Below are 12500 nucleotides of genomic sequence, written 5' to 3'. Positions count from 1 at the left end.
AACTTCTATCAACACGTCTCCTTCGCCACTAGGGGTGATGACGCCCTAGGCCACTATTACTCAACCCACAAGCTAGCATACAAGGCCCTCCCTTGTCCCCTCTTGGGCAAATCAGTTCATGGTTCTATACTCCTGCTTCCTGTTTACAAACCGATGCTTTAACAGGAAGTACCCATGATGCGCTCTGTAGAGAAATGCTCCATCGAAGTGGAGGCTATGCTGCAGGACTGCTTTGTTAGCGCTGACTGGAATATGTTCTGCGACTCTGCCGATGGCATCGACGAGCTAATCCCCATCGTTGCCGGCTTCATCAGGAAATGCATCGCCGACGTTGTCCCCACAGTGAAGGTTTGCTGCTTCCCCAATCAAAAGTACATACACCATTTAGACCGACTGCATTCAGCCACGGGCCAATTTCTTGAGAGGATGGTCGGGGGGCTGGAACATAATAACAAGTCATTTGTGGACTGCAAGAAGCCTAAACAGATATATTATTTGACTGAAACATAATCATTTCGAACCTTGCATACATTTGTATACAATCACGTCTCCATGTGTGGGAATACTGGGGAACAGATTCCCAACATTAAAATCACTTGGAGCTGATTTCCTGTTTTTTACAATCTTATGTCCAACAATAAAAACAAAACTAATTGCTCAACTTGGGAGCCCAAATGAAACCATCGGGCTTGCCAGTTGGGGAACCCTGATTCACACAAGTCAGTGTAGACCGATCCAGCTTTGAGGACCAGCTCATGAGCTAAATCATCAGCAGATTTTAATTTGGAATGAAAAGGTAATGTGTTTATGCAACATGTGAGTGCATTGACTCGTTCTCTAATCAAACCGAATCGCACCGACTCGTTTCAAACTAAAACGTATCATATCCCATGTAGCCTCAAAGGGAAATATGCATATCCCTAATTGCTACACTAGCGGTGTTCTCTGTATGCTCCTCACGGCTGTTTTTCTTCAGGTATGAACCAGTTCAACCAGATGGGGATGCAGTCTATGGGCCAGAGGTCCACCCCTCCTCTCCCCCTCACACCCATCAACCAGGTCAGTGTGCTCATCAAGGCTTTACATGCACTTAATGTGCATAAGCTTTTCTTTTGAAAATAAACCATTATACCCAAATATAAAAGTTTGAGTCTTCAATAGATCTTATAGACCTATTCCATTGCAAGAGGAACCATAGGTCATAGCACTAATGTATACATTGATGCCACATACAGTGTAATCCCTAGTATCCAAAGTGTCAAAGGACTAATATAAGTTATATTCTAAACCATGCCTGTTGTCTCCTGCAGATGGGCATGGGGAACCCCAGGATGGGCCAGCCCAACGTGGGCCAGAACCAGTACCTTCCCCAGGGACAGTTCCCAGGCTCCAGCCCAGGACCAAGCCTCGGCACGGGGCAGCCCGGCATGGCACAGCCTGGTATGAACCAGCAAGGCAACCAGGGAGGCATGGCACAGGTGAGAGAGGTGGAAGTATGTGATCTATGTCGATGGACAGATTGGGTACGCAAAAAGTATTGGTGCTTGACCATACGAGGGCTTCAATGCTGTTTGTTTTAATTAGGGTTAGAAACTACCCAAAGTTTACCAAAGTTGCTTGAGTTTTGTCATTTTTGTAATTGCCCAGTCCAATGGGATTTAACAGTTTTTTTAAAAATAAAATTATTTCCACACTCCGTTTGGAATAATACTGTGACATTGTGAAAATTATAATACCCTTTTAGTGTAAGAGCTCTAGAAGAGCTAGTTTTCAGTTTACCTATCCCAGACACTCCTAGCTAAATTCTTGCTTGAGAAATTGCTCTTTGCTAAGCTATTTTAATTTATTTAACCATTGTTTTCAATTAAAAATCACATTAAGGTATTTAATTGTTACCCAGAAATTATTTATTAATGAAAGGATGTTATCAACAATGACATACTTTCCAATGAACTCAGCAACTCTTCCAACTATTAACTTTTTTTCACAACTGCCACCAATTTGGTTTCAAAACATTTACAACACATATTGACAGGGTCAAATGTGTGTAAACAATATAAAGGATATTTCATGCTGAAATCCTCATTTCGTAACACCAACTGGTTCTATATAGGATGTTTTACAGCTTTGTCATTTTTTATTTATATTACAATCGTCTTAATTTATGATTTTATATATTTTACATTATAAATACTTATGGAAAGTTTCAAATTCCTGTAGTTTACTGGTGAACTTCGGAAGTTGCAACCATAGTTTTTAATTGAATCATATTAACTAAACCAACTAAATGTAATCACTAATACGTTCCCACACATCTGTATATGCACCAGTCAAACCCTCCTGCCTACACTAGTGTGTCCTCATGTAGAGGTTTATTGGAGGATGTCCCTGTTGAACATGGTTTATGTTAACCTCTGAATAATGTATGAATGCTAAATGCCTCATCTGTTCTCTCCGTTTCCCTCTCTCTCCCTACAGACTCCAATGCCCATTCCTTCCCCTCTCCCCGCCAACAGCCCTCTAGCCGGGCCCGGTTCGGTCGGAGGGGGTAGCGGTGTCCCCTCGGTGGGGCCCATGGGTCCCCAGAGTGTGGGTGGAGGCCCCTCGTCCAACAACCCCCAGCAGCCCAACTCAATAACCCACCTCTCGGCCATGCGCCAGAGCTCGCCCTCCCCCGCCCGCAGCATCACCCCTACACCCCACCAAACACCACCCAGGCTAGCAGGCTCACAGACCCCCCAGCCCCACACCCCTAACCCGCCCCAGCTGCCCCCCCCAGGCCCCCAGCAGCAGCTAGGGCCCGGCAGCCAGGGGCCAGGCTCCAATAAGCCCATGCAGCAGGGAATGGGAGCAGGGGCCACCACGCCATCTCACCCTGGTCACCCCTCCACAACACCCAACCCCCATGGAGCCCAGCTCCCTCGCACGCCTCGCACTCCGGTGAGATTAATTGACTTGATTTATTCGATCATTTAGAAAAAAAACATACTGCTATAATCGTCCATTTTCAACACATGGTATAAATAGGACATTGGTTTACAGAAGTGATCACAACATTGACTCCACCATGATACATACAGCTGCAAAATGGAACAGTTAATGGTCAATGTAGTAAACAATTATTTAGGAATTTCCTCTGACCTCTCGCCTGACTCTCTCCTTCACTGTAACACCCATGGGGGTTGTTGTTGCATTCTCTTGTAGTATCAATCTTTTTCTAACTTTTAGCTTTTGCTCTCTCTCGATCCCTCCTCACAGATGTCCCAGAAGGGTGGCTTCCAGTCCCAGGACTGTCAGGCTCTGACCCCAGCGTCAGTCAGCAGTGTGGACACGGCCTCCCAGCAGGCCTCCCAGTCGGACGCCTCGGCCTCCGTGGACCCAAAGGCGGAGGTCAAGCAGCAGCAGGACGAGGAGGACGACTGGGAGGAAGGCTGCTCCAAGGGGGGGAAGCTATCCAACATCAAGACGGAGAACAAACCCATCAAAATGGAGGGGGTGAAGAAAGAGGAGTGTGGAAGCCAAGGGGGCAAAGGTGTTCCCATGGAAACGTCATCGTCGGGGGTTAAGAGTGAGGAAAGGGTGAAGATGGAAGACCGGAAACCGGAGGTGAAGAAGGAGCCGAAAGAGGAGGAGAAGGGATCAGATTCCCCTGGTATTCCGTCTGGTGCCCAGAGCAAGAAGAAGAGTAAGGACTGCTTTATTCTGTTGATGATTCTGTGACGGCATATATACTATGTACAAGTTATACGTCTCTATACACTATCTGTGGTTATGTTCTTGCGGAGTTATAGTCGGTTTCTGAATCCAACTTCAACCCTAACCTCTCTACCCCTTCCCCTCTTCTCCTCCCACCTATCTCAGTCTTCAAGCCAGAGGAGCTGCGCCAGGCCTTGATGCCTACCCTGGAGTCTCTGTATCGCCAGGACCCAGAGTCTCTGCCCTTCAGACAGCCTGTGGACCCTCATCTACTGGGCATACCTGTATGTACTGTATATTCACACCGTTTTAGTCTGGTTTTAATGTTCTATTAAAAAGATATGTACTTTTTACACACAAAATTTCCCACTTTTCAAATAATAAAGGAAACTTGACTTGACCATACCCCTCTCCAGGACTACTTTGACATAGTGAAGACCCCCATGGACCTGTCCACTATAAAGCGTAAGCTGGACACTGGCCAGTACCAGGAACCCTGGCAGTACGTGGATGACATCTGGGTCATGTTGAACAACGCCTGGCTGTACAACCGCAAGACGTCCCGCGTCTACAAGTACTGCTCCAAGCTGGCCGAGGTGTTCGAGGCTGAGATAGACCCCGTCATGGTCAGCCTGGGCTACTGCTGCGGCAGGAAGGTGAGATGGGTGTGTGTGTGTGTGTGTGTGTGTGTCCGGTTGGTATTCAGCTGTGTGTGTGTGACATATAGTTCCCAGCTAGATGTGGTTATTGCATTGCTAGTTTCACATCCAAAACGAGGGGTGGTTAATTTCAGCGTTGGCATAACATCGCCATATTACATTTCAACACTTAATATTGAACATAAACTTGCAGCTATTTATGACTTTGCTAAGCGGTCCACAGGGATGACCGGAGTGACTCCTTTTTATGAAAATGAGAGAAGTGGTGTGGATGTCAGGGTTAAGCCCCTCAGAAGGACCATAAGGCCGGACAGCTGTTGTCATGTACTAAGAGCCTGAAGGGCCATGTGACCCAGGGCTGGCACATTCCTTTGGCCTAACCAAATTGCCTCCATGAAAACAGATTGTTTTTGGCTGGTGAAGAAGCTCTAGATACTGATACAGTGATCGTCTTTGTGTCATAATCATGAATTGGGCCCAGAGTTTTCCCTGGTTGGATGGTCTGGAACAACTCCTGGCACTACTGAACATAAAGATGCTTTATTGTATGATTTTTAATTCGTAATCTTTGTTCATTGTCCTTCCCCCTGTCTTTGTTTCTTTGTTAGTACCGTTGTTATTTTATGTGAATCACTTTGTTACCTGTATTGAAAAGCACTATACAAATAACTTGGGGATTAAAGAATTGTTGATTTATCATCTAACTTTCTCTCTTTCCTGCATTTTTTTCCCTCCCTTCAGTTGGAGTTCTCTCCCCAGACGTTGTGCTGCTATGGGAAGCAGCTGTGCACTATTCCCCGGGACGCTGCCTACTTCAGCTACCAGAACAGGTAGAGAGGGAGCCGAGTGTGTGTGTCTCTCTCTCTCACACACACACACACACACACACACCCATACACATGGTGATAAATGTCATAATGACTGTATGTTGAATTTTGTGTTTCTCTGGGAGTAAATGGTTTGCCACGTTTTTCCCCATTTTAATATCCATGTGCTTAACGCAATTACATTTTAAGTCGGTCCTTTTTTACTGCCTTTCTGGACATTTCTTCAAACTTCAATTTCTAACAAAAGCTGTAGGCTGTGATCAGGTACGAATATGTACATAGATAAGAAAGGACCCACTTTAAAATGAACTCTATAATAGAACTATTGTCTGTGTCGCTGTTCATCTGTTCAGTATCTGCATTGACCCAGGCTTCCCCTCCAGTTGATTCTGTCACTGCTGTATATGTAGCTGTGATGGTTTTGCTCATCTTCTCCTGCCCAAAACGCTAATCTGTGCTTTGCCTTGGCCTTCTGCTCTGTTGTCCTGGATGTTGTCTTGTTCTCTCCTCACCATTCAAATCATTCCTCCATCCAACCCTTTCTGCCCTTTCCCTGTGTCGTCAATGCTTGTGACTTCTGCATTGGCTTGCTTTTGTCTGGTCCAATCATGCGCCTCCAAACCCCATCTATCCCTCCCCCTTTTCCTTCCATCCTGAATCATGATTGGCTGTTCTGACGACGACGCCTGCCCTGCCTGCTCTGCGCTCGTCCTGTCTCCTGTGTGCCTGCGTGCTTGCTCCCACCCTGTCATGCCTTGATTGGTGGCTGCCTCTCCGTGCCTTCTCTGTGATTGGCTGTGCTGTTGGGGAACGGTGTAGTTCACCAAAATTTGGGCTTCTTGCTGGCAGGTACCACTTCTGTGAGAAGTGCTTCAACGAAATCCAGGGGGACAACGTGTCCCTGGGAGACGACCCCTCCCAGCCTCCGACGTGAGTAGAACGTTACCATCCACTAGCCTTCCCTCAACTTTTCTTTTGGTTTAACGTAAACTTTATTCTATACTTTTATCTATAGGCTTTTATTTGACTCCTCATATGCTAAGCTTCTCCCTCATATCAGCTTTAAAGTACCTCCATTTGTGGTTATTGTGAATGTCTTCCTTACATGTCTGTGGTATTCTCTCTCCTACAGTAGTTGATTTGGTTTTATTGTACATCTCTACTGTCGCAGTTATTGTTTGTCTCACCTCGTAGACTGTGGTTTTCCTCTATTGGCCTACATCTGTTCTGCAGCACCTCTTCAGTAAATCAAAATTGCAAAATTGCATATTTGAAAATCAGGCCAAATAAGTCTTAAACTTGATATGAAATGTTGGATGAGAGCCCTGCCAGAGAATCCAATGCTTTCACCTGATTGTCATTTGGAGTTTGGAGTTTATGAAGCTGTATTTTATTGGTTGGTTAGACTGTGGTTCATCCACCTTACCCTTTCAACATTTTTTTTCATGAGGCATTTTAACTGGGGGTGGCCTGGTTGCTATTGTTGCGGTATGTGTGTTACATTTCTTCTTTCTAATTTCAGTTCCATCGGTAAAGATCAGTTTGAGAAGAAGAAGAATGACACACTGGATCCTGAATTGTAAGTCCACCGTTGGAAGTGTATCTTGTTGAGTAATTACATTTAGTTGTGGCGACGTAAGCAGTCTGATTTATTTCTCTCCTCTCGTTCCTCTCTGCAGACTTGTGGAATGTATGGACTGCGGACGTAAGATGCACCAGATCTGTGTCCTGCACAACGACACTATCTGGCCGTTAGGGTAAGTCTGTCTGCATGCCTTGTTCCCTGTAACGAGAAGAGAGGAAGCAGTTAGTCTTATTAGAAGGTTCTGGCATCTCTACTGACGCTAATTAACTTTTTCACCCACCAGTTTTAATTGTGATGGCTGCTTAAAGAAGTTGAATAAGACGCGGAGAGAGAACAAGTATGCTGCCAAAAGTAAGTACCGATGTCTTTTTTCCCCTTCTTTTTAACCCTAAATATTACTTACCCGTCATCATTTGAGGTAGTTCCTCCCTCCTTTACCTAGCTTATCTCCCTCTCTCCAGGGTTGCCCCACACTAAGCTGGGCTGTTATTTGGAGACTAGAGTGAATGACTACCTGAAGCGTCAGAGCCACCCTGAGTCGGGTGACGTCACCATCCGAGTGGTCCACGTCTCAGACAAGGTGGTGGAGGTCAAACCAGGCATGAAGTCCAGGTAAGGGACAGGCACCACTGGGGGAATAGTGAGCGTGTTTCCCTGAAGTAGAACAGGAGAAAGGGATAAGAGGCAGAACGAGTGGGGTTAATGTAGTAATTTGTTGAATCCCAAATCAACCCCTAGATGCTACCCCTAGGCACTGTAAATCTGAGAGGATTGGATCACCTTTTTTTAATCTCAGAATTTGAGAGGGGTTTTTTTCCGTTTCAGAATTGCAAGGTAGAAAGAGTTTGAGACCAGAGCATGGTAGATGGAGAAGCAGTATGATGAAAGATGGTGAATATATAAATATATTGGTATGCAGGGTTTGGGAGTAACTGATTACATGTAATCTGATTACCAAAACTAACTGTAGTTAGTTACGTTACCAATCAAAAATATTGTAGTCACTTTGGATACTTTTGGAGAAACTAGATTTCTACTTCTTGGATTACTTTTACATTCAGAAAGGATGTTTGTGGAAAAAAATACGTTATGTCACCTTTGAGAAAACAATGACATTCAATTTAGCATTGGAAAAAAGGTGCAAATTTAAATGTCCAGTGCAGTCAAAAATGTGATTTTCTTGTTTTTATATATTTCCACACTATGAGATTTGAATAATACGGTCAAATTGTAAAATTATAAATAGCCTTTTTGTAAAAGCGTTGTTTTGAAAAGAGCCTGAAATGTCAGCCTTTTGTGGTGGGATGGCGTTTTGGCCTGCCTGGTGACATCACCAGGTGGTACATTGGTTAATAGAGCAATAAGAAAGAGTTCCAAACCTCTCTGCCAATATCTAGTTTTCAGTTTTCCCCTCCCAACTTGGACCACTCAGACAGTCCTAGCTAAATTCTTGCTGCAGTAATTGCTCTTTCTAAGAAGTACATTTTGGTACTTTATTCTTAATTAGAGATGATTTAATATTGAGAACAGTTGCATTGGACTTAAGTTTGTTTCACTTGAGCAAGTCTGACCACAAGTCAGAGACCACTATGATGACACACCAAATGCGTTTGATGGATCCTTTTTGTCTTCTAATGCCTCTTAAGGGGAAAGTAATTGAAAAGTAAGTGAAAGTAATCAATTACATTACTGAGTTTGGGTAACCCAAAAGTTACGTTACTGATAATTATGCATAGGTACTGTAACTAGAAACTAACGGATTACATTTAGAAAGTAACCTACCAAACCTGTTAGTATGCATGCATGCTGTCATTCTAGCATCAGACGTCTCTTGTCTCTCTCCAGGTTTGTGGACACTGGGGAGATGTGTGAGTCATTCCCATACAGAACGAAAGCCCTGTTTGCGTTTGAGGACATCGATGGAGCTGATGTCTGCTTCTTCGGCATGCATGTACAGGAGTACGGCTCGGACTGCCCTCCTCCCAATCAGAGGTGATAGTTATTGGAAGGGTACATTTTCTCAACTCCGTGGGGAGCAGTTTTATGTTAATGTTAAGGACTGGACCTCATCCTTGCTCTCTCCCGCCCTCTCTCTCTCCTCTCTCCATCTCTCCCCTCTCCATCTCTCCCCAGGCGCGTGTACATCTCGTACCTGGACAGTGTTCACTTCTTCCAGCCTCGTTCTCTGAGGACGGGCGTCTACCATGAGATTCTCATTGGCTATCTGGAGTATGTCAAGAAGCTGGGGTACACGACGGGTCACATCTGGGCGTGCCCACCTAGTGAAGGGGACGACTACATCTTCCACTGTCACCCTATGGACCAGAAGATCCCCAAGCCCAAGAGGCTTCAGGAGTGGTATAGGAAGATGCTGGACAAGGCTGTGGCAGAGCGTATTGTGCATGACTTCAAGGTAAAGAGGCTTGCGGGGTCAAAGTTAGAATTTTATTAAATTGTCTTCTTCGGCAAGTGGAGGGTTGAGCACACAAGGACAGTCATGGATTGGCCTCTGAGAAGCTCCATTTTATCACCGTTCATGTTGTGACAACTTGAAGTGGTGTTACTCATTTGTTTCATAAAGCAGGACGAGTGGCGTGTTAAATCTGCGTTTAATATATTTCTGTCCCTCGCTCAGGACATCTTCAAGCAGGCCACGGAGGACCGTCTGACAAGTGCCAAGGAGCTGCCGTACTTTGAGGGGGACTTCTGGCCCAACGTGCTGGAGGAGAGCATCAAGGAGCTGGAGCAGGAGGAGGAGGAGAGGAAGAGAGAGGAAAACAGCACTTCCAACGAGAGCATAGATGTAAGTGGGATGGACATTTACCACAAGGTACATTGCAGTGTGTTCATATGGATCTTTGGGTTTGTTTTGATGTGATTTCATTTGATCTCTTTCAATCAGTGTGATAATTTGATTATGTTTTTATGTTTCACTTAATACAAAATGTTGAATAGATTTTTGTATGAATTGCATTTCTACATTGGTTGTAAAAAAAAAAAAAAAAAAAAAATGGTTACTACTGTGGTGTGTGTAATTCACCTCCAGGCCACGAAGGGCGACAGCAAGAACGCCAAGAAGAAGAACACCAAGAAGACTTCTAAGAATAAGAGCAGCATGAGCCGAGCCAATAAGAAGAAGCCAGGCTTGCCCAACGTGTCCAATGACCTCTCTCAGAAACTCTACGCCAGCATGGAGAAGCACAAAGAGGTAGAAGGGAGTGACTGTTGCGTGTTTTTATTGTATTTCTGAACCTAAGTTGCGAAAATTATGTAGTAAATCAGCCTCGCTTGGAGTAAATTGGTGAGAATCAGGTTTAAGATCTGAACGAGTCACTTTCACAACCTAAACACTTTCCACTAAGACCGTTGTAGTCGCGATTTCCTATAAAAAGCTAATGGCACAGGAGAGAACCAAAATTGTTTTCCAAACATTAACTCTTTTCGGGTGAAGTTCCCATTTATTGAGCATACAAAAGATAAATGGTTTAGTTCCAATACAAATATTTGCATAGAAAAGGCGTAGAGGTGAAATCTATGAGCATGTTCTGTGATATGGTAAGACCTGTATGCCCTCTCTCACCTGTGCTAACCTTTCATGTGCTATCTATATACAGTTGAAGTCGGAAGTTTGGAGTCATTAACTCGTTTTTCAACCACTCCACAAATTTCTTGTTAACTAACTATAGTTTTGGCAAGTCGATTAGGATATCTACTTTGTGCATGACACAAGTCATTTTTTGTTTACAAACAGATTATTTCACTTATAATTCACTGTATCACAATTCCAGTGGGTCAGAAGTTTACATACGCTAAGTTGACTGTGCCTTTAAACAGCTTGGAAAATTCTAGAAAATTGTCATGGCTTTAGAAGCTTCTGATAGGCTAATTGACATAATTTGAGTCAATTGGAGGTGTACCTGTGGATGTATTTAATGGACTACCTTCAAACTCAGTGCCTCTTTGCTTGACATCATGGGAAAATCAGAAGAAATCAGCCAAGACCTCAGAAAAAAAAACGTAGACCTCCACAAGTCTGGTTCATCCTTGGGAGCAATTTCCAAACGCCATGTTCATCTGTACAAACAATAGTACGCAAGTATAAATACTATGGGACCATGCAGCCGTCATACCGCTCAGGAAGGAGACGTGTTCTGTCTCCTGGAGATTAATGTACTTTGGTGCAAATCAATCCCAGAACCTCAGCAAAGGACCTTGTGAAGATGCTGGAAGAAACGGGTACAAAAGTATCTATATCCACAGTAAAACAAGGCCTATTTCAACATAACCTGAAAGGCCGTTCAGCAAGGAAGAAGCCACTGCTCCAAAACAGCGGGGACAAAGATCGTACTTTTTGGAGAAATGTCCTTTGGTCTGATTAAACAAAAATAGAACTGTTTGGCCATAATGACCATCATTATGTTTGGAGGAAAAAGGGGGAGGCTTGCAAGCCGAAGAACAACATCCCAACAGTGAAGCACGGGTTGGCAGCATAATGTGGTAGGGGTGCTTTGCTGCAGGAGGGACTGGTGCACTTCACAAAATAAATGGCGTCATGAGGCAGGAAAATGATGTTGCTTCAAAATATCCACATCTCAAGACATCAGTCAGGAAGTTAAAGCTTGGTCGCAGATGGGTCTTCCAAATGGACAATGACCCCAAGCATACTTCCAAACTTGTGGCAAAATGGCTAAGGGACAACAATGTCAAGATATTGGAGAGGCCATCACAAAGCCCTGACCTCAGTCCTATAGAAAATTTGTGGGCAGAACTGAAAAAGCGTGTGCGAGCAAGGAAGCCTACAAACCTGACTCCGTTACACCAGCTCTGTCAGGAGGAACGGGCCAAAATTCACCCAACTTATTGTGGGAAGCCTGTAAACTTCTGACCCACTGGGAATGTGATGAAAGAAATAAGATGAAATCAACCATTCTCTCTACTATTATTCTGACATTTCACATTCTTAAAATAAAGTGGTGAACCTTACTGACCTAAGACGAGGCAATTTTACTAGGATTAAATGTCAGGAATTTTGAAAAACTGAGTTTAAATGTAATTGGCTAAGGTGTATGTAAACATCCGACTTCAACTGTACATGTGACCCATGACCCCAACATATAGTGCCCTCTATTGTACAATCAAGTTAAAATGACCCTTGACAGACAACAAAATAAAACCGGTCTAAATGTCTTCTCCATTAACTCTGTTCTGCTCTCTCCTCGCCAGGTATTCTTTGTGATCCGTCTGATAGCGGCACCTATGTCCAACACGCTGGGCCCCATCACGGACCCCGACGGCCTAATGGCCTGCGACCTGATGGACGGGCGCGACGCCTTTCTCACCCTGGCCCGCGACAAACACCTGGAGTTCAGCTCGCTGCGCAGGTCCAAGTGGAGCTCCATGTGCATGCTGGTGGAGCTCCACAACCAGAGCCAGGACCGCTTCGTTTACACCTGCAATGAGTGCAAGGGCCACGTGGAGACACGCTACCACTGCACCGTCTGCGAGGTGAGGGTTAGGGTTCAGGTTAGAGGGGTGGAGGAAGAGGAGAGGAAGGTTAGAGCTGGGACGATAAACAGAAAATTAAACACCAACATTGCCTTCCTCTTACGACACAATTGTGTTTGTCTGTAATTTTCAATGATTAGGCTACACAATGTTCCTGCTTGTACTTTTTTAGGGGGTTACTAAAACCACTGTTTGGTCAACAGTACTGTGGATTATCCTGATTCCTTG

General features: G+C 44.5%; 1 protein-coding gene across 4 annotated transcripts in view; it reads left to right on the top strand.

The window, feature by feature from the left end:
* LOC110498762 (histone acetyltransferase p300) overlaps positions 1-12500 on the top strand; it is a 52871-nt gene that overhangs the window by 33660 nt on the left and 6711 nt on the right. The window contains exons 12-28 of one of the 4 annotated variants that reach the window (XM_090212703.1): positions 977-1059; positions 1311-1478; positions 2479-2940; positions 3259-3685; positions 3862-3980; positions 4113-4352; positions 5097-5185; positions 6032-6112; positions 6705-6761; positions 6862-6939; positions 7051-7118; positions 7229-7379; positions 8613-8759; positions 8901-9180; positions 9403-9570; positions 9814-9975; positions 11991-12272. In XM_090212703.1, the coding sequence (XP_090068829.1) occupies positions 977-1059; positions 1311-1478; positions 2479-2940; positions 3259-3685; positions 3862-3980; positions 4113-4352; positions 5097-5185; positions 6032-6112; positions 6705-6761; positions 6862-6939; positions 7051-7118; positions 7229-7379; positions 8613-8759; positions 8901-9180; positions 9403-9570; positions 9814-9975; positions 11991-12272 (3062 nt within the window). Of the gene's footprint in view, positions 1-976; positions 1060-1310; positions 1479-2478; positions 2941-3258; positions 3686-3861; positions 3981-4112; positions 4353-5096; positions 5186-6001; positions 6113-6704; positions 6762-6861; positions 6940-7050; positions 7119-7228; positions 7380-8612; positions 8760-8900; positions 9181-9402; positions 9598-9813; positions 9976-11990; positions 12273-12500 lie in introns of all 4 variants that reach the window. The other 3 variants (XM_090212702.1, XM_090212701.1, XM_090212700.1) reach the window with 3 other exon arrangements.

The sequence above is a fragment of the Oncorhynchus mykiss genome, chromosome 20 (genome assembly GCF_057628025.1).
Source record: "Oncorhynchus mykiss isolate SJ-2025 chromosome 20, ASM5762802v1, whole genome shotgun sequence".
NCBI classification, from domain to species: domain Eukaryota; kingdom Metazoa; phylum Chordata; class Actinopteri; order Salmoniformes; family Salmonidae; genus Oncorhynchus; species Oncorhynchus mykiss.
Note: the sequence above shows the minus strand (reverse complement) of the source record. Positions and strands in the feature narration are given on the sequence as shown.